The following is a 22,838-nucleotide window of genomic DNA, read 5'->3' as shown; positions in this document are numbered from 1 at the left end:
CATGTTTTTGAACTGTTAGGTAGGCAGAAGCTGGGGCTGACAGTGGGAGCTCACCCTAACATGTGGCTTCAAACTGCCAACCTTCCAGTCAGCAAGTTTTTCTGCAGCTAGTGGTTTAACCCACTGAGGTACCGCAGCACCTCCAAATGATATCTCCTATCTTCCCAACTTATTAAATACCCTAGACTCACCATCAAAAGTAGTTAGCAAGGTTACAGAAAAGAAGGGAAGTAAAAAGGATATACTCAAGGTGCTAGCAGTTGGCAACTTCTGGGTTATGTCTGTCTGGGGGAAATATCTAATTTATTTATCAAATGCTATGGATGAGCTGTAACCTTGGTGACAGGTGTTAAGAGCAGGCCTTTGGTCTGCTAGCACTTGTCCTTCCATAGGTGTCTTCCAGCAAAATGTGTTTCTTATTGGGTAATCGTCATATTAAAACCACTATCTTTGACCTTGTTCTTCAGGTAGATATTTGGAAAGCACTTCCTCGGGGTCCTCATCACGTTCCCAGAGTCCTTTGTTGCTGAGCCCAGCCAATTCCCATGGGCCACTGATCGGAAACCCAGGACATTCACCAAACACGCTCTCACAGTACGTGCCATGTTGCTTTACGGTAAAGGTTTTCACCTGATATTAAGTCCAGTCTTGTCTGACTCTGGAGGTTGGTGCTCATCTCCATTTCTAAGCCGAAGAGCCGGCGTTGTCCGTAGACACCTCCAAGGTCTCCAAGGCCCATTGGCATGACTGCATGGGGCGCCATTACCTTCCCACCGGAGCAGTACCTATTGATCTACTCACATTTGCATGTTTTCGAACTGCTAGGTTGGCAGAAGCTGGGGCTAACAACAGGCACTCACTCCACTCCCCGGCTTCGAACCTGCAACCTTTCGGTCCACAAGTTCGACAGCTCAGCGCTTTAACACGCTGCACCACAGGGGCTCCAGAGTAGCTCTTACCAACAAGGAATTCTTCTTAAGGTTTAGGTGGAATCTCTTTCCCTGCAATTTGAATCCATTGCTACATTGTGCCCTAGGCTAAAATACATTTTCCTCCTCTTCAATGTGACATCTTGCCATGATTATCCTTTTCTAGATCATGGGAGTTGTAGTCCAACCACTGATGGAAACCGCGTGGAGGGAATGCAGGGTTTCTAGATGCAGGGTTTTTCTTGTGGCTGCTGTTAACCTGTTACCTTTTGTCTGTGCAGTTGCTCCATTGAATCTGGGATCCAGAGCATCACAATCGCCAAATCCTCTGGCTTGGGCCTGACCGTTGGTGGAGGGGCCAACAGGCCAGATGGGCCCATGGTCTATGTCCAAGAGCTACAAGCAGAAGGAGACTGCTTTAGGGTGAGCCAAGCATTGGGATGCCCGTCGTCTAACACTACTATATTCTCTATGTGTGCGGTAGTTGTTCTTCCACCTGTTCTGCCAGTTGTTAAACAATTTGAAGAAGAAGAGTGTTTGATGGAGGAGAACCAAGGAACTAAATTCAACCCTGTACTAGAGTTTTGGAAAGTTGCTTCTGAAGTTATCGGTTGTGGTGAATGGTAGGCTTTTTCTTCCCTATGTTCTAAGGACAAACATCATATTTGTGCACATTGGATATTATTGTTTTCGTTCCAGTACTTTAGATGCCCCATATGAATCTTATGGAGTCTTTAGAGCTAAAATTCTTATTAATCTGATAAGACAATAGCTTTCGAGCAAGAATTCAAAATTGTGAGATCCCCATATCCATGTAAGTCATGATCCCAGCTGGATCGTGACTTCCATAGAATCATAGAATCATAGAATCATAGAATAGTAGAGTTGGAAGAGACCTCATGGGCCATCCAGTCCAACCCCCTGCCAAGAAGCAGGAAATCGCATTCAAAGCACCCCCGACAGATGGCCATCCAGCCTCTGCTTAAAAGCCTCCAAGGAAGGATCCTCCACCACAGTCCGGGGGAGAGAGTTCCACTGTCGAACAGCCCTCACAGTGAGGAAGTTCTTCCTGATGTTCAGGTGGAATCTCCTTTCCTGTAGTTTGAAGCCATTGTTCCGCGTCCTAGTCTGCAGGGCAGCAGAAAACAAGCTCCCTCCCTCCTCCCTATGACTTCCCTTCACGTATTTGTACATGGCTATCATGTCTCCTCTCAGCCTTCTCTTCTGCAGGCTAAACATGCCCAGCTCTTTAAGCCGCTCCTCATAGGGCTTGTTCTCCAGACCTTTGATCATTTTAGTTGCCCTCCTCTGGACGCTTTCCAGCTTGTCAACATCTCCCTTCAACTGTGGTGCCCAAAATTGGACCCAGTGTGATTCCAGGTGTGGTCTGACCAAGGCAGAATAGAGGGGGAGCATGACTTCCCTGGATCTAGATGCTATTCCCCTATTGATGCAGGAAAAGAATCCCGTTGGCTTTCTTAGCAGCCGCATCACATTGTAGGCTCATGTTTAACTTGTTGTCCACGAGGACCCCAAGGTCTTTTTCACATGTACTGCTGTCAAGCCAGGTGTCCCCATTCTGTATCTTTGCATTCCATTTTTTCTGTCGAAGTGAAGTATCTTGCATTTGTCCCTGTTGAACTTCATTTTGTGAGTTTCGGCCCATCTCTCTAGTCTGTCAAGATCATTTTGAATTCTGCTCCTGTCTTCTGGAGTGTTAGCTATCCCTCCCAGTTTGGTGTCGTCTGCAAACTTGATGATCGTGCCTTCTAACCCTTCGTCTAAGTCGTTAATAAAGATGTTGAACAGAACCGAGCCCAGGACGGAGCCCTGCTTGTGGCACTCCACTTGTCACTTCTTTCCAAGATGAAGACGACGCATTGGTGAGAATCACCCTTTGGGTTTGTTCGCTTAGCCAATTACAGATCCACCTAACTGTAGTTTTGTCTAGCCCACATTTTACTAGTTTGTTTGCCAGAAGGTTGTGAGGGACTTTGTCGAAGGCCTTACTGAAATCCAGGTACGCTACATCCACGGCATTCCCTGTATCGACCCAACTCGTAACTCTGTCGAAAAAAGAGATCAGATTAGTCTGGCATGACTTGTTTTTGGTAAATCCGTGTTGACTATTAGCAATGACTGCATCTGTTTCTAAGTGTTTGCAGACCACTTCCTTAATGATCTTTTCCAGAATCTTGCCTGGTATCGATGTGAGGCTGACCGGACGGTAATTGTTTGGGTCGTTCTTTTTTCCCTTCTTGAAGATAGGGACCACATTCGCCCTCCTCCAATCTGCTGGGACTTCTCCCGTTCTCCAAGAACTCTCAAATATGATCGCCAGTGGTTCTGAAATAACTTCCGCTAGTTCCTTCAGTACTCTTGGATGTAGCTGATCTGGCCCTGGGGACTTGAATTCGTTTAGAGAGGCCAAGTGTTCCTGGACAACTTGTTTCCCTATTTGGGGTTGGATTTCCCCAAATCCTTCGTCCATTTCATGTTGCTGAGGTTGAAGATGGCTTTCTTTTTGTGAGAAGACCGAGGCAAAGAAGGCATTAAGCAGTTCTGCCTTTTCCCTGTCGCCATCACCCCATCTTCTCCTCGCAGAGGACCTATCGCCTCCTTTTTCTTCCTTTTTCTACCAACGTAAGCAAAAAAGCCTTTTTTGTTGTTTTTAATGTCCCTGGCAAGCCTGAGCTCATTTTGCGCTTTAGCCTTGCGAACCTTTTCCCTACAGGAGTTGGCTATAAGTTTGAATTCTTCTTTGGTGATTTCTCCCCTTTTCCACTTCTTGTGCATGTCACTTTTGAGTTTTAGCTTAGTTAGAAGTTCTTTGGACATCCATTCTGGCTTCTTCGCATGTACCATATTTTTCTTCTTTGTTGGCACTGTTTGCATTTGCGCCTTGAGTATTTCACTTTTAAAAAACTCCCATCCATCGTTAACTCCCTTGTCTTTTAATATTGGCGTCCATGGAATGCTGCTCAGTAATTCCTTCATTTTTTGGAAGTCAGCTCTCTTAAAGTCCAGAATGCGTGTTTGACTTGTCTTAGTTTCAGCCTTCCATTGTATCACAAACTGCAGGAGCACATGGTCACTTGCCCCTAAGGATCCGACAACTTCTACTGTATTGATCAGGTCTTCCACATTTGTTAAGATTAGATCAAGAGTTGCTGATCCCCTTGTTGCCTCTTCTACCTTCTGGACCATAAAATTGTCTGCAAGGCAAGTGAGGAATTTGTTGGACTTTGTGCTCTTGGCCGAGTTTGTTTTCCAGCAGATATCAGGCTAGTTGAAGTCGCCCATGACTACTACATCTCTTCTTTGTGCCTGTTTGGTTAGCTGTTGACAAAAGGCTTCATCAACTTCTATATCCTGGTTCGGAGGTCTGTAGTAGACACCCACGACGAGATCTTTTTGAGTCCTGGTTCCCTTGATTCTTATCCAGATGCTTTCAAGCTGGTTTCCCAGATTACAGTCTTGCATTTCTTCTGCAACATAACTGTTTTTGACATATAAAGCTACTCCCCCTCCTCTCCCCTTTGTTCTATTTCTGTGAAAGAGGTTATAGCCCTCAATGGCTACATTCCAGTGATGGGAGTCATCCCACCAGGTTTCAGTGATGCCTATGACGTCGTACGTGTGGTGCTGTGCGAAAAGCTGGAGTTCGTCTTGCTTATTTCCCATGCTCTGTGCATTAGTGTAAAGACATGTAAGCCCCTGTGACCTCCCCTTGAGCTGTTTATTTGGGATTATTGTGCTCTCGGTAATTGGTCCTTGCTGTGTTTGTGCAGCCCTCCATTTAGCCTTTTGGCAGTTCCCTGTAGTCGTGGGTAATATAGTGTTTGCCAGGCTGTTGTTCCCCTCCCCCAATGAAACTACGGATATGATTGAATGCCATTCAATTATCTGACTTCTAGTTCCAATATACTATGGAGTTGTGTTGAAGGACCTAGAGAGTCTTAGAGAGGTATCTCTCTATGAATTTGTTAGATCTTCCAATGCATATGCAGATGTTGGTAACTAAAACTGCAATTCCATGGTTATATAGCTGCTGGTCCTTGGGTTCTGCAGGATGGAACCATGGGAATTAAAGTGATATCAAAGTATTATAATGGCACACGAAACTCCTGCTTATCTGGTGGCTTAGGGACTGCAACACTATTGGGAAATGGAACCTGTGCTTGCAAAGGCATTTGGGCTGCTGAAAAACCAAAAATAAGCAGTCCCAAGCAAACCTTATTGGCACGAAGAACTAGTGAAAGAGCGGAAACCTCATCAAGTGACTGGAACGTGACTGTACAGTAGAGTCTCACTTATCCAACACTCGCTTATCCAACGTTCTGGATTATCCAACACATTTTTGTAGTCAATGTTTTCAATATATCGTGATATTTTGGTGCTAAATTCGTAAATAAAATAATTACTACGTAGCATTACTGCATATTGAACTACTTTTTCTGTCAAATTTGTTGTCCAACATGATGTTTTGGTGCTTAATTTGTAAACTCATAACCTATTTTGATGTTTAATAGGCTTTTTCTTAATCTCTCCTTATTATCCAACATATTCGCTTATCCAACATTCTGCCGGCCCGATTATGTTGGATAAGTGAGATTCTACTGTAATTTGCAGAAGGTCAGGACCATGGACAGCAGTTCCATGTAGGGTTGGGGAGAAGAACTATGAACAGCTCTCTGTATCCACCAATTCCGCATCCATGGAATCAATACCATGTATGTTGTGAAAATATTTTTGAAAGCTTGATTTTGCCATTTCTTATATGGGACATCATTACACTACACCATTGCATAGAATGGGATTTGAACCCATTTTTAGTACCAATGGGTTATTTTTTTCCTGGAACCAAATCTCAGCAGATAGGAAGAAGCCTTTGTATCTATGGGGTTGTTGTATGTCTTTCGGGCTGTGTGACCATGTTCCAGAAGTATTATCTCCTGACGTTTCACCCACATCTATGGCAGGCATCCTCAGAGGTTGTGAGGTATGGAGAAACTACGAAAGGAAAAAATATATATCTGTGGAGAGTCCAGGGTGTGGCAAGAGTCCTTTGTCACTGGGAAGCCAGCATTAATGTTTCAGTTAATCACCCTAATTAGTATTGGAAAGGTTTTTGTCTCTTGCCTGGGGGGATCCTTTGTTCAGTCAATAGCCGTCCTTGGGGCTCCTCTGCCCTCAGAGTGTTGCTTCCCATCTACTATTTTGATTTTAGAGTTTTTTTAAATACTGGTAGTCAGATTTTGTTCATTTTCATGGTTTCCTCCTTTCTGTTGAAGTTGTCCAGCATTTCTGTGTTCTCATAGAATCATAGAATCATAGAATAGTAGAGTTGGAAGAGACCTCATGGGCCATCCAGTCCAATCCCCCGCTAAGAAGCAGGAAATCACATTCAAAGCACCCCCGACAGATGGCCATCCAGCCTCTGCTTAAAAGCCTCCAAAGAAGGATCCTCCACCACAGTCCGGGGGAGAGAGTTCCACTGTCGAACAGCCCTCACTGTGAGGAAGTTCTTCCTGATGTTCAGGTGGAATCTCCTTTCCTGTAGTTTGAAGCCATTGCTCCATTGCGTCCTAGTCTGCAGGGCAGCAGAAAACAAGCTTGCTCCCTCCTCCCTATGACTTCCCTTCACGTATTTGTACATGGCTATCATGTCTCCTCTCAGCCTTCTCTTCTGCAGGCTCTTCTCAAATAATATCCTGTGTCCAGGCTGGTTCATCAAGTGCTCTGCTATGGCTGATTTCTCTGGTTGAGTGAGTCTGCAGAGCCTTTCATGTTCTTTGACTCGTGTTTGGGCATCACTGAGTTTGGTGGTCCCTATGTATACTTGTCCACAGCTGCATGGTATCCGGTAGACTCCCGCAGAGGAGAGAGGATCCCTCTTGTCTTTCGCTGACCGTAGCATTTGTTGGATTTTCTTTGTGGGTCTGTAGATAGTTTGTAGGTTGTGCTTCTTCATCAGTTTGTCTATGCGGTCAGTGGTTCCCTTGATGTATGGTAAGAACACCATTCCTCTGGGTGGATCTTTGTCTTGACTCTCATGGCTTGTTCTTGGCCTTGCAGCTCTTCTGATGTCTGTGGTGGAGTATCCATTGGCCTGTAGAGCCCAGTTTAGGTGGTTTAGTTCACCTTGGATCTATGTATCTATGTTTGCTGAACAAAGACTAGATGCATTTAGGTCCTTAAGATGGAAGAACATCTCCTTGAATCTGTTTGGCTCCACTAACCTACTAACCAGAGCCTTCATCTTTGGAAGACTGCTGTCTTTTTTGCTTTCAGTCCTCATAAATCAGTTTCTGGAATGGTATCAGTAGTCCTGAAACAAATAGGCAGCACTGCCTGTCTTCTTCTGATTTGGAACCCTTGTCCCTGACAGCCTTCCTTCTCCTTGTTCCTATCAGATGGGTGTCACAGAGATCTTTCTTCTTGCAGGATGGGCGTCTGCGGGTCGGTGACCAGCTCATTGCGATCAATAAGGACTCCTTGGTGGGTGCCACCTACGAAGAGGCCAAAAGGATATTAGCCAAGACAAAGTTCAGGTAAGCATGAAGTCCTGACCACACTAGCCATGAGAGTCTTTGAGCACTACAGAAATCCAGTGGAGCGTTTCCAACAGAGTTGGCCTTCACCAAAGCCATTCATCCTACATAGTACTAGTGTTGTGATTTCACCCAGATGCTGTGCTCCTATCCAACGCCCCTTCTACACTATCCTAGGATCTGATCCCAGGTTATCTGGTCTGAAATGGATTATATGAGTCTCCACTGCCATATAATCTGGGATAAGCATGCCTGGTGTCGATGCACCCTGGGGCAATCCTACCTTTGCTTTTTGAGGGTTTCAATGTATACCAACATTTGCTTCATACACAGATTTATTATTTTTTTTAAATTGTTCATGTTTCGGCAGGCCTTCGGTGAGACAGTCATTAAATAATCAGCCCTAGATGGTTTTTAATAATCTAGCCTGTATTTATTATGGTCTTACCATTTCTGTGTTTTAAATGCAATTTTTATCATTGTATTGTTGTTTTAATTGACTGGCTTCAGCTGTTATAATACTCTTGTTTCATATTGTATTACTGTTTTATATTTTTATATTGTAATTTGTATTATGTTGCTGTTTATTTTGTCCTTATGTTGTTTGGGCCTCTGCCCCATGTAAGCCACCCCGAATCCCCTCGGGGAAATGGTGGCGGGGTATAAATAAAGTTGTTATTATTATTATTATGGTATTATGACACAGCAAACAAGATAGATATGCTGGATTTCATTTCACAAAATCATAAGTCGAACACTTCCTAAATGTCTAGGACTATGTGATGTATTTTCGGATGATGCGCGCAGATCCCAGTAGGGTGGCCTTTTGCAGTTGGCAGATCGTAATTTTGTCAATGTCTATTGTTTCCAAATGCCGGCTGAGATCTTTTGGCGCGGCACCCAGTGTGCCCATCACCACCGGGACCACCTGCACTGGTTTCTGCCAGAGTCTTTGAAGTTCAATCTTGAGATCCTGATAGCGGCTGAGTTTTTCCTGTTGTTTTTCGTCAATGCGACTGTCACCTGGGATGGTGACATCAATGATCCAAACCTTTTTCTTTTCCACAACTCTGATGTCTGGTGTGTTGTGTTCCAGAACTTTGTCAGTCTGGATTCGGAAGTCCCACAGTATCTTTGGTGCTCATTTTCCAATACTTTTGCAGGTTTGTGATCCCACCAGTTCTTTGCTGCTGGCAGGTGGTACTTGAGGCATAAGTTCCAATGGATCATTTGGGCCACATAGTTGTGCCTCTGTTTGTAGTCTGTCTGTGTGATTTTCTTACAGCAGCTGTGGATATGATCAATGGTTTCATCGGTTTCCTTGCAGAGTCTGCATTTTGGGTCATCAGCTGATTTTTCGATCTTGGCCTTAATGGCCTTTGTTCTGATGTCTTGCTCCTGGGCTGCAAGGATCAGGCCTTCTGTCTCCTTCTTCAGGGTCCCATTCATGAGCCAGAGCCAGGTCTTCTCCTTATCAGCTTTTCCTTCAATTTTGTCAAGGAACTTTTCATGCAATGTTTTGTTGTGCCAGCTGTCAGCTCTAGTTTGTAGTGCGGTTTTCTTGTACTTGTTTTTTTGTCTGCTGTGATTTGAGGAGTTTCTGATTTTTGACTTCAATCAAAGCAGGTTCTTCACTTTGCTTTACATATTCTGCCAGGGCATGTTCTTCTTCTTTGACTGCTTGTTTTACTTATAAGAGTCCTCTGCTCCCTGAATATTATTATTATTATTATTATTATTATTATTATCATCATCATCATCATCATCATCATCATCATCATCATTATTATTATTTGAGGGCCCTTCCACACTGCCATATAACCCAGAATATCAAGGCAGAAAATACCACAATATCTGCTTTGAAGTGGGTTATCTGAGTCCACATTGCCATATATTCCAATTATGCAGCCATCCTGGATGTGATGTTTCCACTTTGTGATATGATTTCCACTTTTCTCATCTTCCCCCTCCTCCATTATCATAATTTGGCTCTTTTCTTCTTCAGACACGAGGGAAACACTGAAGTGGCCTTCATTCCTGGACGGGTCCGGTTGCATCCAGGATTCTTGGCTCACAACAGCATCCATTCCTCCCCAACGAAGGCCATCGGGAACGGCCTGGGTCCTTGCCGCTTGAAAGTCCACGTCAGGTCCCCCGAGGTAAAGACCTTTGAAATCCCACCCAAATGCCCTCCCTTTTTCCATGGGAAAATCACCACAATCCTCCCAGGTGTGTAGAACCTGGCTCTTCCAAAAGGCCTTCGATGTTTAGTTGTTGCTGGATTGATCTATCTGTCCATTCCATAATAGTCCCATTGTTGTTGTCTTGCCATTTTATACCGCACTTTATTGTCCATTCAACTTGAGAGTTCCTTTTCCCATTTCGTAACACTCTGCATTTCGTCTGGGATCTACGAATTAGTCTCCTGTTTTTAACACTGTATCCTGCTTGTTGATTTTAATGATTGTTTTTATTGATGTTGATGTTTTTTTTTACTGGGATAATTGTTTTATTGCTTTGTTACTGTTATTTGTTTGTTTTATCCGGCCTGGCCCCATGTAAGCCGCCCCGAGTCCCTTCGGGGAGATGGGGCGGGGTATAAAAATAAAGTTATTATTATTATTATTATTATTATAGTTTGGGGAAGTGGCCGCATCGACATGGCCCGGTTTGGGTCTGGCTTGCTTTCTCCACTACTTTAGATGTTCAAACTACACTCCGCCTGTTTCCACCTTGTTGGGCAGGAGAGGCCCTTGCATTTGAGGCCCTTTGTTCCCTCTCGCCTTCATTTCCCTTGTTATGTTTCTCTTTTTCCAGAGCAGACATGACAGTCCCTTTCCAGTGCCTTCTCCATCACCGGATATCTGCCCTCCAGAACTCACCATATCCGGTAAGGCGTTTTCCTCCTATTCAGGGGATGCTTTAGAGCTGCAAATAACAGGCAGTGGCTTCCAGAGCAGTAATACACAGCCTGGAAGATGCTAATCATTTCCCTTGCCCTGTGTTTCTAGAGTAAACCAAAATACAGAGCTCCCGAGTGCCAAGATTTTCCTCTGTGTGCGTAGGAGGAGATAGTACAGGTGCTGAGGAAGTTGTCTGCCAAAGTAATCAGCTAATTTTGGCCGTTGGTTTAGCAAGTATAGATCAGTGTCCTCCTACACCATTTTCCTACTCTGTTAGTGACAGTGATGACCCAAGAAACAGAACGTCTTGACCTAGTGGCCACTGATTCGCATCCATAATCATAGGGACAATTGCACTTTTATTGCCATGTAACATTTTGTGAAATACTGGGATCTGTAGTTTGCAGAGGCAGCGGTGCTCTTCGAAAAGGAGTTCTACATTGGCCACTATGTGTCTTCAACTTCAGCCCTGACTTTTGACAACCCTCTCCTATGGTTTTCTTGGCGGGATTCACTCAGAGGACCTTTGCCATTGACTTCCTTCATCACTTGACCACATCTGCAGAACAAATAACAATAATTTAACAATAATAGAGTAAAATAATACATGTAATAATAATAATAATAATAATAATAATAATAATAATACAGGAAAATAATACAAGTAATGATAAACAACAATAATAATAAGATCAGAGTGAAATAATAAATGTATTATTAATAATAATAAAAATAGAGTAAAATAAATGTAATAGTAACAAAAATAATAGAGAAAAAAATAAATATAATAATACTAATAATAATAGAGAAAAATAATAAATGTACCATATATTCTCAAGTATAAGCTGACCAAAATATAAGCCAACCAGGACCCTCACCCGGATATAAGCAGAGGGGAGCTTTTTAGTCTTTAAAAAAGGGCTGAAAAACTAGGCTTATACTCGAGTATATGCAGTACTTACTTAGGCTTGGGTTCATCTGCAAGATATTTTATTATGTACTAATATGCAAATACAGTAGAGTCTCACTTATCCAAGACTCGCTTATTCAAGGTTCTGGATTATCCAAGGCATTTTTGTAGTCAATGTTTTCAATATATCATGATATTTTGGTGCTAAATTCGTAAATACTGTAATTACAACATAACATTGATGCATACTACTTTTTCTTTTCAAATTTGTTGTATAACATGATGTTTTCTTTTCAAATTTGTTGTATAACATGATTTTTGGTGCCTAATTTGTAAAATCATTACCTAATTTGATGTTTAATGGGCTTTTCCTTAATCCCTCCTTATTATCCGAGATATTCGCTTATTCAAGCTTCTGCTGGCCCGTTTAGCTTGGATAAGTGAGACTCTACTGTATAGGTATTCCAAAATCCCAAAAATCCAAAAACCAAACACTTCTGATCCCAAACATTTCAGATACGGGATTCTCAACCTTTACTTAATTAATTTACCCAAAGCATTTCAACCCAGCTGTTCAATCAAAATGAAAATGTTTACAAAATCGAGTGATAAAGACTGCCCTTTTGGGAAGATGCATAATCTAAAAGATGTGAGACTAAAGAAAGAAAAGATGTGAAGGGTGGAAGAAAAAATACTCAGGAACTCGATCTCAGTTGCACTGTTGTTACAAGTGATGGTTGATGCCAGATTGACCTTTTCTGGAAGCCAGGGCATGCGTGCAAACTCCCCTTAGCCCTCCGAGGCCAAAGTCTAGCCGGAAAAGGGTCGAAAATGAGATTATTTTGAGCTATTCGTGCCTTGAAAGGAGCTGGATTTTAGCCCAATATTGCCAGAAACAGACAAGCCATCTGTGTTTGAGGAAGTGAGTCATGGGTGCTGCCTGGCCTTTCGGTTCACCTGGAAGAACTGTGTCCCAGACTGATGCATGACACCTCTGCCCCGGGCAAAGCTAAATCCTGATTAACCGGGAGCTGGAAGGGAAGGCGGTCTGTCCTTGAACCTTCCCTGGCCAAACTCCGGTGGGTGACAAATCCCACAAACCCGGCCGTTCAGTCCTATCAGGGCAGACACAAAGCTTTGGCACCTGGTGGGGGCAAAGAGGTCTCGGGATTTAGCCGGATTACTCTTGCGATGGCGGGATCCCTGTGGCTTCTTCTGACATTTTGGGAAAATCTCCTCCAACCTAAGAGGCAAATTTGGTGTCGGGGAATGTGCGGCTGTCACAATAGGAAGTACAGTAGAGTCTCACTTATCCAAGCTAAACAGGCCGGCAGAACCTTGGATAAGCGAATATCTTGGATAATAAGGAGGGATTAAGGAAAAGCCTATTAAACATCAAATTAGGTTATGAGTTTACAAATTAATCACCAAAACATCATGTTATACAATAAATTGGACAGAAAAAGTAGTTCAATACGCAGTAATGTTATGTTGTAATTACTGTGTTTACGCATTTAGCACCAAAATATCATGATGTATTGAAAACATTGACTACAAAAATGCCTTGGATAATCCAGAAGCTTGGATAAGCGAGGCTTGGATAAGTTTAAGTTTAATAATAAGTTTAATAATAAATAATAAGTGAGACTCTACTGTACTTCTATCTTAATGCATGGGCTCACGGATTGGGAAGGAGCCTCATAAGAATCTAGGCACAAACTGGAATTTAGCACTAATTTTCCTATCACCTGCCTTAGCATCCAAGTCTCCCATTAGTTCGGTAGAAGAACAATTATAAAAGAGTTGGCATGTCTGCATTTGTGAGAAGAACTTTGCCTGTTTTATTGATTGCAATATTATGGAAGCAGAATGTTGTCACGTATTCACGGGACACAATTAACAGCTATGGACGACCTTTGCTGACAGTGTGCCTTTCCCATATGGGAAGCCAAGCTTCCGCTGTTTGCATTGCAAGAGTTGTTTTTGTGTGGTGGTGGTTTGAAGGAAGTATAAGAAAGGGAGGTGAGGAAAAAGAAACTACAAACTTATTATGTGGTTACCAATAAATATAAGCTTATAACGTGGCCAGTGCACAGTTCTGCCCGGAAAGCTATAATGCTGTGGAGATGGCCCTGGGAATGAGGAGTGGACATCAGGGTGGCTTCCTTCCAAGAATGTCCAAGGCAGGGGTTTGTACTGAGCTGCCCACTGGCCTTCAAAGACCTCTCTTTGTTCTTGAACTCTGATTTATTGCTTCCAGCTCCTGTTTCCCCATCTAGCCAGCGAGCCGTGCCAGCCACCAAGCCCAAAGTCACTCTGGACCCTCACATTCGCCTCAAAGATGGCAAACTTGAACTGGTGAGTCTGGCCAGCAAAACCGAGGATCCATTTTCTGTATCTAAACTTTCTCCCTCCTCCTCCTCTTGCTTCTCCTCCCCCTTTTGCTTCTTCTCTTCTCTTTCTCCTACTCCTCAATCTCAGATTCATAGAATCATAGTAAGATAAAGGTAAAGGTTTTCTCCTGACATTAAGTCTAGTCGTGTCCAACTCTGGGGGTTGGTACCAACCTAGGAGTTTGAAAACGTAGAAATGTGAGTAGATCAATAGGTGCCACTCTGGTGGAAAGGTAACAATGCTCCATGCAGTCATGCCGGCCACATGACCTTGGAGGTGTCTATGGACAATGCTGGCTCTTCGGCTTAGAAATGGAGATGAGCACCAACCCCCAGAGTCGGACATGGGGAAAATCTTAACCTTTATGTTATTTCTCTCTCCACCTTTTAACACTCATTTTGATGTTTGCTGTATGGCTTTGCATGTGCAGATGCTGCAGTATCTGAGCCTTGACGTGAGTGAGGAGAAGAAGAGGCAGCTCAGGCAGAGCCTGACCACAGACTCGCAAGGAACGGTAGCTTATGGCGGTGAGTGAAAAAACATCTCCTGTAATTCCTATCATCTTTGGTCAAGAGCAGCCTTTGACCAGTTGTAATAAAAATCCGAATCCCAAGGCAATTTCTCCACCTCAACTCTTCCCTTTTCTTTCTCAGATTTCCTCCAAGCCGTCAGAGATGTCCTGCCGGAGGAGCTGGAAGAGGCTGGTGTCAATTCCAATTCTGTGCTCTTCACTCAACACGAAGTGGCCACTTTGCTGGATACTTCGGCTTTCCATTCCCAGGTCAGCTGCCAGCTGTCTATCTCAAACTGCCTGATTGTAAGGAAAAGTCATTTGAGATGAACAAGAGTGCCATGAAGCCAACTGCTGCAAGAGTTTTACCCCCTCTCCTTTATTTGAATTTTTTTGTTGTACAAAACATCCCTTTTTGCACACAAACTACAGCTCCCAGGACTCCACAACATTGAGCCATGGCAGTTAAAGTGGTATTAAACTACATCAATTCAACTGTGGAACTACAAAATTGTCACCAGAGGCACGGAACCTTTCTGGCTGGGAGTGGGAATATCTAATTGCTCTTCTCTTTTCACCCAGGCTTTTGGTTAAGATTGCCCATCCCCATCACAATTATCATCATAATTACAATTATACTCCTCGACCTTTTGTAGTGGTCACGCTACTCCTGATTACTTGATATTAATTCAGGTCTCCTCCCAACCCAATGTGATCTTAATTGAATCTGGTGCACTTTATCTATTTCTGAATTTGCAACTCATAATATGCACTTTGCTTATCCACTTTTGCAACCTCATTGGTTTTAATTCGATGTTTTAATACTGCGTTTCTGGTTTTTTCCCCCCCGGGTATTGTGTATGTATTATTACTGGTTTTTGTTCTGTATTTTGATGTTTCATATTTTGTTATTGTTTTGTATCTCATTTTGCTGTAGGCCGCCCCGAGTCCCCTTCGGGGGAGATGAAGGCGGGATATAAATAAACTTATTATTATTATTATTATTATTATTATTATTATTATTATTATTATTATTATTATTATTATTATTCTCTAAGCTCAATTCCAGGATTCTGTGGGATGATGCTATGGCAGTTAAAGTGGAATCATAGTGCTATAACTGTGTAGAGTGAAAGGGTCCTAGGAAGAACTATCTCACAAGCAGACATGTCTCTCTTTGACTGCTCTTATGGAGAAATGTTTCTCCTTTATAATAATAATAATAATAATAATAATAATAATAATAATAATAAGTACAAATATTATTGTATGTTCTATTCTGTAATAGACACTCCCTTCATCAGTATGACTGTCACCCAGACTGTTGTCCTATATTGGACCTTTTTATGCCTTGGATGATTGTTTCATATTTTAATTATGTCTGTTTTAAATAATGACTTGTTTAATTTGTTTTTAAATGCATTCTTTGATGTCTTAACTGTTGATTTTACGATTTTATATGATTGTATTGGGCTTGCCCCTGTGTGAACCGCTCCGAGTCCCCGTTGGGGAGATGGAGGCGGCATACAACATAGAATTATTATTATTATTATTATTATTATTATTATTATTGTATGACACAGCAAACAAGATAGATATGCTGGATTTCGTTTCACAAAATCACAAGTCGAACACTTCCCAAGTGTCTAGGACTGTGTGATGTATTTTCGGATGATGTGCGCAGATCCCAGTCGGGTGGCCTTTTGGAGTTGGCAAATCGTAATTTTGTCAATGTCTGTTGTTTCCAAATGCTGACTGAGATCTTTTGGCATGGCACCCAATATGCCGATCACCACCGGGACCATCTGCACTTGTTTCTGCCAGAGTCTTTGCATTTCAATCTTGAGGTCCTGATAGCGCCTGAGTTTTTCCTGTTGTTTTTCGTCAATGCGACTGTCACCTGGGATGGCAACATCAATGATCCAAACCTTTTTCTTTTCCACAACTCTGATGTCTGGTGTGTTGTGTTCCAGAACTTTGTCAGTCTGGATTCGGAAGTCCCACAGTATCTTTGCGTGTTCATTTTCCAATACTTTTGCAGGTTTGTGATCCCACCAGTTCTTTGCTGCTGGGAGGTGGTACTTGAGGCATAAGTTCCAATGAATCATTTGGGCCACATAGTTGTGCCTCTGTTTGTAGTCAGTCTGTGTGATTTTCTTACAGCAGCTGAGGGTATGATCAATGGTTTTGTCGGTTTCCTTGCACAGTCTGCATTTTGGGTCATCAGCTGATTTTTCAATCCTGGCCTTAATTATTATTATTATTTTAATATTACTATTATCTGCATATATGCAGTACCTCAGTCTTGATGCCAGTCAAGACTCCAGTATCTGAGTCTTGACGTGACATATATGCAGATAATATGCATACCTTTGAAGTTGAACAATGAAGGATCTGTGGGTCAAGTTTGGTCCAGATCCATCAAGCCAGGGAGTAGCATTTGTTGTACAAACCAACCAACATACATACGTGCGTAGTTTGGTTTCTATATATAGAGATATGATGATATGATTACAATTATTACTTCTATTATTATTACAGACATGTGACTCCATCAGTTGCACCGACAGTGAAGAGATAGAACAACTGCAGCTGGAAACGGCTGACCTGCGGCAAGAAGTCCGGAGGTTAAAAGTGAGTATAGCCACATCGAAGGTAGCCTTGGTTCCAAGTCTCATGCGCCGCTAGAGATGTTGTCTTCCAAAGAAGACAAAACAGATGCACTAATGTTTGAGTTTGATCAGATACTGGATAGCTATCCGAGTCCTCCTTCCATTCAGCAGGCTTTCAACTCAGAAATGAAAATATTAACAGCAATGAAGAAATGCATTGTTCTTTTATATTGAGAGATGCTTGCAATCCATTTCAAGGTGAATCATCATGCCTGGAGCTTTCTGAGAGAGAGAATTCTCGCCTCTTATACTAGAAAACAAGTGCTTTGTGCGAATCAAGGATTGCAAATGCCATCTTGGTTGTTGCAAGGGGGCATAACAACAACAACAACAGCAACAACAGCAACAACAATAATAATAAATAATAATTATTTATATTCTGCTCTATCTCCCCAAGGGGACTTACAACATACACAGATAGGCAAACATTCGATACCTTTAAGTAAAGGTTTTCCTGTGACATTAAGTGATTGTTTACATTTTCTACATTTCCATGGGATGGAATCATGATAATTAAAGTGGAATCATAATGCTATAACTATAGATAGTTGGGCCTTGGTATCTGCTGGACTTTGGTTCCAGGATTCCTAATGGATACCCTAATAGGGATCAAGTCAATTAGATAAAGTAATAAATAATAATAATAATTAAAAAACTTTATTTATAATCCGCTTTCATCTCCCCAAGGGGACTCGGAGCGGTTCACATGGGGACCAAGCCCAAATCAACAGATAAAACAATATGACAACAGCATATATAAGTAGAATAACATTCATAAAATACATCAGCAAGCATCATTACTTTAAAACTCGACCATTGGAAATTCAATAGGAATACTCCTCTGCTAGTGAGTTATAGAATCTCATTTACCCGGAGTCCTGGAAGAGGTGCTACAAAATGTCCTACTACATTTGCGTTAGGATTGAGTTCCTGATTAGTTTTCAGAGAATACTTTGATAGAGTTAGGTAAAGATAAAGGTTTCCCCTGACATTAAGCCCAGTCGTGTGTCCGACTCTGGGGGTTGGTGCTCATCTCCATTCCTAAGCCGAAGAACCGGCATTGTCCGTAGACACCTCCAAGGTCATGTGGCTGGCATGGCTGCATGGAGCGCCGTACCTTTCTGTTGGAGTGGTACCTATTGATCTACTCACATTTGCATGTTTTCGAACTGCTAGGTTGGCAGAAGCTGGGGATAACAGCGGGAGCTCACCCTGCTCCCCGGATTTGAACCGCCGACCTTTTGGTCAACAATTTCAGCAGCTAAGAGGCCATGGGGGCTGATGACATGAAATGAACCTTTCTTTCTTTTCTTCTTTCATTCCCAGTCCCTCTTGAAAGAGGTAGAGAGTAACAAGAAGTCCATGGAAGAGGAGCTCCAGAGATTGAACCAGGTCAGTCAAAGGTTAAGTGTTTAGATTACACTTTGTTTGGTGCCATTGTGCAAGTAATTAATGGATCACATTGCAGCCTGGTGCTTATTGCAGTAGAAATGCCAGTGAGATTCTCTCAAAACAAACTCAAAATTAGAATTGATTTTCCCTTTTGGAGGGCTATCCCATCCACCTCCAAAGGAGATATGAGCTTTACAAGTCCTGGACTTCTTCTCCTTGGAGCAAAAATTAAAATCACTTTCCTAGGACCCAATTAGAGCAGTTTGATACTCCTTTGACTACCACAATGTATGCTATCTTGTCCTGGGATTTGTAGTTTGGAAAGGTACTAGTGCTCTCTGGTAAAGATACTTCACCAGACTGCAAATCCTAGGTTTCCATAGGATGGAGTCATGGTATTGAATAGCATAATATAATTTTATACAGTAGAGTCTCACTTATCCAACATAAACGGGCTGGCAGAACGTTGGATGAGCGAATATGTTGGATAATAAGTAGGGATTAAGGAAAAGCCTATTAAACATCAAATCAGTTTATGATTTTACAAATTAGGCACCAAAACATCATGTTATACAACAAATTTGACAGAAAAAGTAGTTCAATATGCAGTAATGCTATAGAGTAATTACTGTATTTACAAATTTAGCACCAAAATATCACGATATGTTGAAAACATTGACTACAAAAATGTGTTGGATAATACAGAACGTTGGATAAGTGAGACTCTACTGTAGTTTTAAAGAGAAAGTATTTGAGAAAGAAATCCTGACTTCCTCAGCCTCCTGTTGTCTTCTATTCACCAAACGTACCTTGCCAATGAGATGGAATCCTGGGATTTTTAGTTTGGCAGTGACGGCTAAAGACATGGTAAAACTGCAACTCTTGTGTTTCCATAGCATTGAGCTTTGGTGGCAAAAGTGGTCTCAAACTGCATTTATTTTACAATGTTGATGCACCCAAAGAATCATAGAAGGGACCTCAAAGGCCTAGTCCTTGCAGGAACACACAACTAAAGCACTCCGAAAAGATGGCCAGTCAGCCTCACTTTGAAAATCTTCCAAGGCAGACTATTCTGCTATGGAATTAATAATAATATGATGATTTATTCTTATATCCCACCCCATCTCCCCAAGGGAACTCGGGGCGGCTTACAAAGGGACCATGCCCAAATAATATAAAATACAGTAAATAATTATTCCTGAAGCTGAAGTCAAATATCTTTTGTTGTCATTTGAATTGTGTTCTAGTCTTCAGAACAGCTGAAAACAAGCTCCCCATGTCATCCCTCCAGATACATAAAGATATAATTTTATATATATATATATGTGTGTGTGTGTGTGTGTGTATGTGTGTATGTATGCACATATTATTTATTTATTTATTTACAGCATTTATATTCCTCCCTTCTCACCTCGAAGGGGACTCAGGGCAGATCACATTGCACACATAAAGGCAAACATTCAATGCCATAACTTAGAACAGAGACAGAGACGAGACACAGGCATGGGCGGGCTTCGAACTCATGACCTCTTGGTCAGAGTGATTTGTTGCAGCTGACTGCTAACCAGCCTGCGCCACAGCCCGGCCTCATCCTTCCCTTCTCTAGACTCCCTAAAGGCTTCACTTTTATCTTGCTCCTTGGGACATCTTCTAACAGATCAATATCCTCCTTGGGAAGAAGCAGCTCGGAGGAGGAATATTTATGAGGCAGGGTTGGTGCTATTCGAGGAAAATGCTTCCAGAAGCCAGATTCAACCCAAGCTTTCCCTCTGCTTGTTGAATAGCTTGAGGAGCCTGGGCTCTTTGGGTTAAAAATATGCTCGGTATTCTTTTCCTGCAATTACAGCCTGCGGTTCAAAACGTCCCTAAGCAACCGCAACGTGTGACATTGTGAGTTGTACACAAAGGCATTGCTGCGATGTTCTGGCACGTGTGTCTTAACCGATGAGAAGCCCACGCTCCTCCGCCTCCCCAGAAGTGTCACTTGCGGGAACCCAGGAGAGTGTAGAAAACAAAGTACCTTTCCTTTGTGTTGACATTCTGTGCTCTCTCGTCCCTACGGCAATGCTACCCTGGGCTTTCCATGGCAAGATTTGCTCAGAAGGGGTTTGTGGCAGACATCCTCTGAGGCTGAGACAGTGTCACTTACTCATGATCCTCCAATGGCTGGGCACTGGCAGGGATTTGAAGCATGGCCTTGTGAAGTTTCACGATTATATGCCAATGAGTCCACTTTAGCCACAGGTTCGTGATGGAGACATTGAATTCTCAACCAGGCAGCCTGATTGTTTACATTTTCTACATTTCCATAGGATGGAATCATGATAATTAAAGTGGAATCATAATGCTATAACTATAGATAGTTGGGCCTTGGTATCTGCTGGGCTTTGGTTCCAGGATTCCTAATGGATACCCTAATAGGGATCAAGTCAATTAGATAAAGTAATAAATAATAATAATAATAATAATAACTTTATTTATAATCCGCTTTCATCTCCCCAAGGGGACTCGGAGCGGTTCACATGGGGACCAAGCCCAAATCAACAGATAAAACAATATGACAACAGCATATATAAGTAGAATAACATTCATAAAATACATCAGCAAGCATCATTACTTTAAAACTCGACCATTGGAAATTCAATAGGAATACTCCTCTGCTAGTGAGTTATAGAATCTCATTTACCCGGAGTCCTGGAAGAGGTGCTACAAAATGTCCTACTACATTTGCGTTAGGATTGAGTTCCTGATTAGTTTTCAGAGAATACTTTGATAGAGTTAGGTAAAGATAAAGGTTTCCCCTGACATTAAGCCCAGTCGTGTGTCCGACTCTGGGGGTTGGTGCTCATCTCCATTCCTAAGCCGAAGAACCGGCATTGTCCGTAGACACCTCCAAGGTCATGTGGCCGGCATGACTGCATGGAGCGCTGTTACCTTCCTGCCAGAGCAGTACCTATTGATCTACTCACATTTGTATGTTTTTGAATTGCTAGTTTGGCACAAGCTGGGACTAACAGCGGGAGCTCACACCACTCCCTGGATTTGAACCACCAACCTTACGGTCAGCAAGTTCAGCAGCTCAGTACTTTAACACGCTGCGCCATCCGGGGGCCCAAGTCAGTTATATACAATAGCAAAATAATACTAACAATAACAATATTATTATTACTATTATTTAAATTAAAGACATTAGCAAAATAATACTAAGAATAACAATAATATTATTATTTTGTCAATTATATAGTAAAGGTAAAGGTTTCCCCTGACGTTTTAAGTCCAGTCATGTCTGACTCTGGGGGTTGGTGCTCATCTCCATTTCTAAGCCGAAGAGCCAGCGTTGTCCGTAGACTCCTCCAAGGTCACGTGACCGGCATTACTGCATGGAGCGCCGTTACCTTCCCGCCGGAATGGTACCTATTGATCTACTCACATTGGCATGTTTTCGAACTGCTAGGTTGGCAGGAGGTGGGGCTAACAGCGGGCGCTCATTCCGCTCCCGGGGTTTGAACCTGGGACCTTTCGGTCTGCAAGTTCAGCAGCTCAGCGCTTTAACACACTTCGCCACTGGGGCTCCCAGTATCAAACTATACAGTATCAAAATAATACTAACAGTAACAACAATATTATTATTATTATTGTCAGTTATATACAGTAGCGAAATAATACTAACAATAACAACAATATTATTATTATTTTGTCAATGATATACAATAGCAAAATAATACTACATCAGAGTCTCACTTATCCAAGACTTATCCAAGGCATTTTTTTTAGTCTTTTGTAGTTTATTTAGAAAATAGGCAAAAGATAGTTCATAAAAAGGTGAAAGTTCAGTTCCAAAAGATAGGTACAAAACAAGGCTGTAAGCAATAAGTCCATAGAAACATAGAGCATGAAACAAGTTCCTTTTCATAGAAGCCAAAAGTCCCAGCAACCAGAATATATCCACATGAGAATCCAGGAAAGCAGACTTGCTTCTTGATCAAGCGATGAAGTTGCATTGACAGAGATCTCCCTTTCAGCAGACTGTTTTAAAAGCATGACATATAGGCATTCCTTTGCCCTTTGACCTCCCATTTATTAGCTATTCGAAGGCATTTTTGCAGTCAATGTTTTCAATATATCATGATATTTTGGTGCTAAATTCGTAAATACAGTAATTACAACATAACATTACTACATATTGAACTACTTTTTCTGTCAAATTTGTTGTATAACATGATGTTTCGGTGCTTCATTTGTAAAATCATAACTTAATTTGATGTTTAATAGGCTTTTCCTTAATCCCTCCTTATTATCCAAGATATTCGCTTATCCAAGGTTCTGCTGGCCTGTTTAGCTTGGATAAGTGAGACTACTGTAACAATAATAACAATAAGGTTCAAAGCAACTCACCCCTTGTATAAAATGGCAAAATCAAGGTTTGCATTTAAGGGAATTATTTTAAGCTGTGGATAGCTGCATCCATGGATATGGTTGGCCAACTAATGTGAAAAGCCTCCTGCAAAGATGTCAGGCAGGAGGAGAAATCTTTTTAAATCCCACCTCTGACACCGATTGCGGAGATGTGGAG

General features: G+C 42.0%; 1 protein-coding gene across 3 annotated transcripts in view; it reads left to right on the top strand.

Annotated features, from left to right (window-relative positions):
- Positions 1-22,838, top strand: part of LOC103279848 (syntaxin-binding protein 4) — a 76,992-nt gene that overhangs the window by 34,727 nt on the left and 19,427 nt on the right. For all 3 annotated transcript variants that reach the window (XM_062964232.1, XM_062964233.1, XM_062964231.1), the window contains exons 7-16: positions 468-594; positions 1,211-1,352; positions 7,377-7,483; positions 9,489-9,642; positions 10,301-10,373; positions 13,557-13,654; positions 14,121-14,217; positions 14,344-14,471; positions 16,743-16,835; positions 18,200-18,265. In XM_062964232.1, the coding sequence (XP_062820302.1) occupies positions 468-594; positions 1,211-1,352; positions 7,377-7,483; positions 9,489-9,642; positions 10,301-10,373; positions 13,557-13,654; positions 14,121-14,217; positions 14,344-14,471; positions 16,743-16,835; positions 18,200-18,265 (1,085 nt within the window). The remainder of the gene's footprint in view (positions 1-467; positions 595-1,210; positions 1,353-7,376; positions 7,484-9,488; positions 9,643-10,300; positions 10,374-13,556; positions 13,655-14,120; positions 14,218-14,343; positions 14,472-16,742; positions 16,836-18,199; positions 18,266-22,838) is intronic.

The sequence above is a fragment of the Anolis carolinensis genome, unplaced genomic scaffold (genome assembly GCF_035594765.1).
Source record: "Anolis carolinensis isolate JA03-04 unplaced genomic scaffold, rAnoCar3.1.pri scaffold_13, whole genome shotgun sequence".
NCBI lineage: Eukaryota > Metazoa > Chordata > Lepidosauria > Squamata > Dactyloidae > Anolis > Anolis carolinensis.
This window is presented reverse-complemented; position numbering and strand designations above follow the sequence as displayed.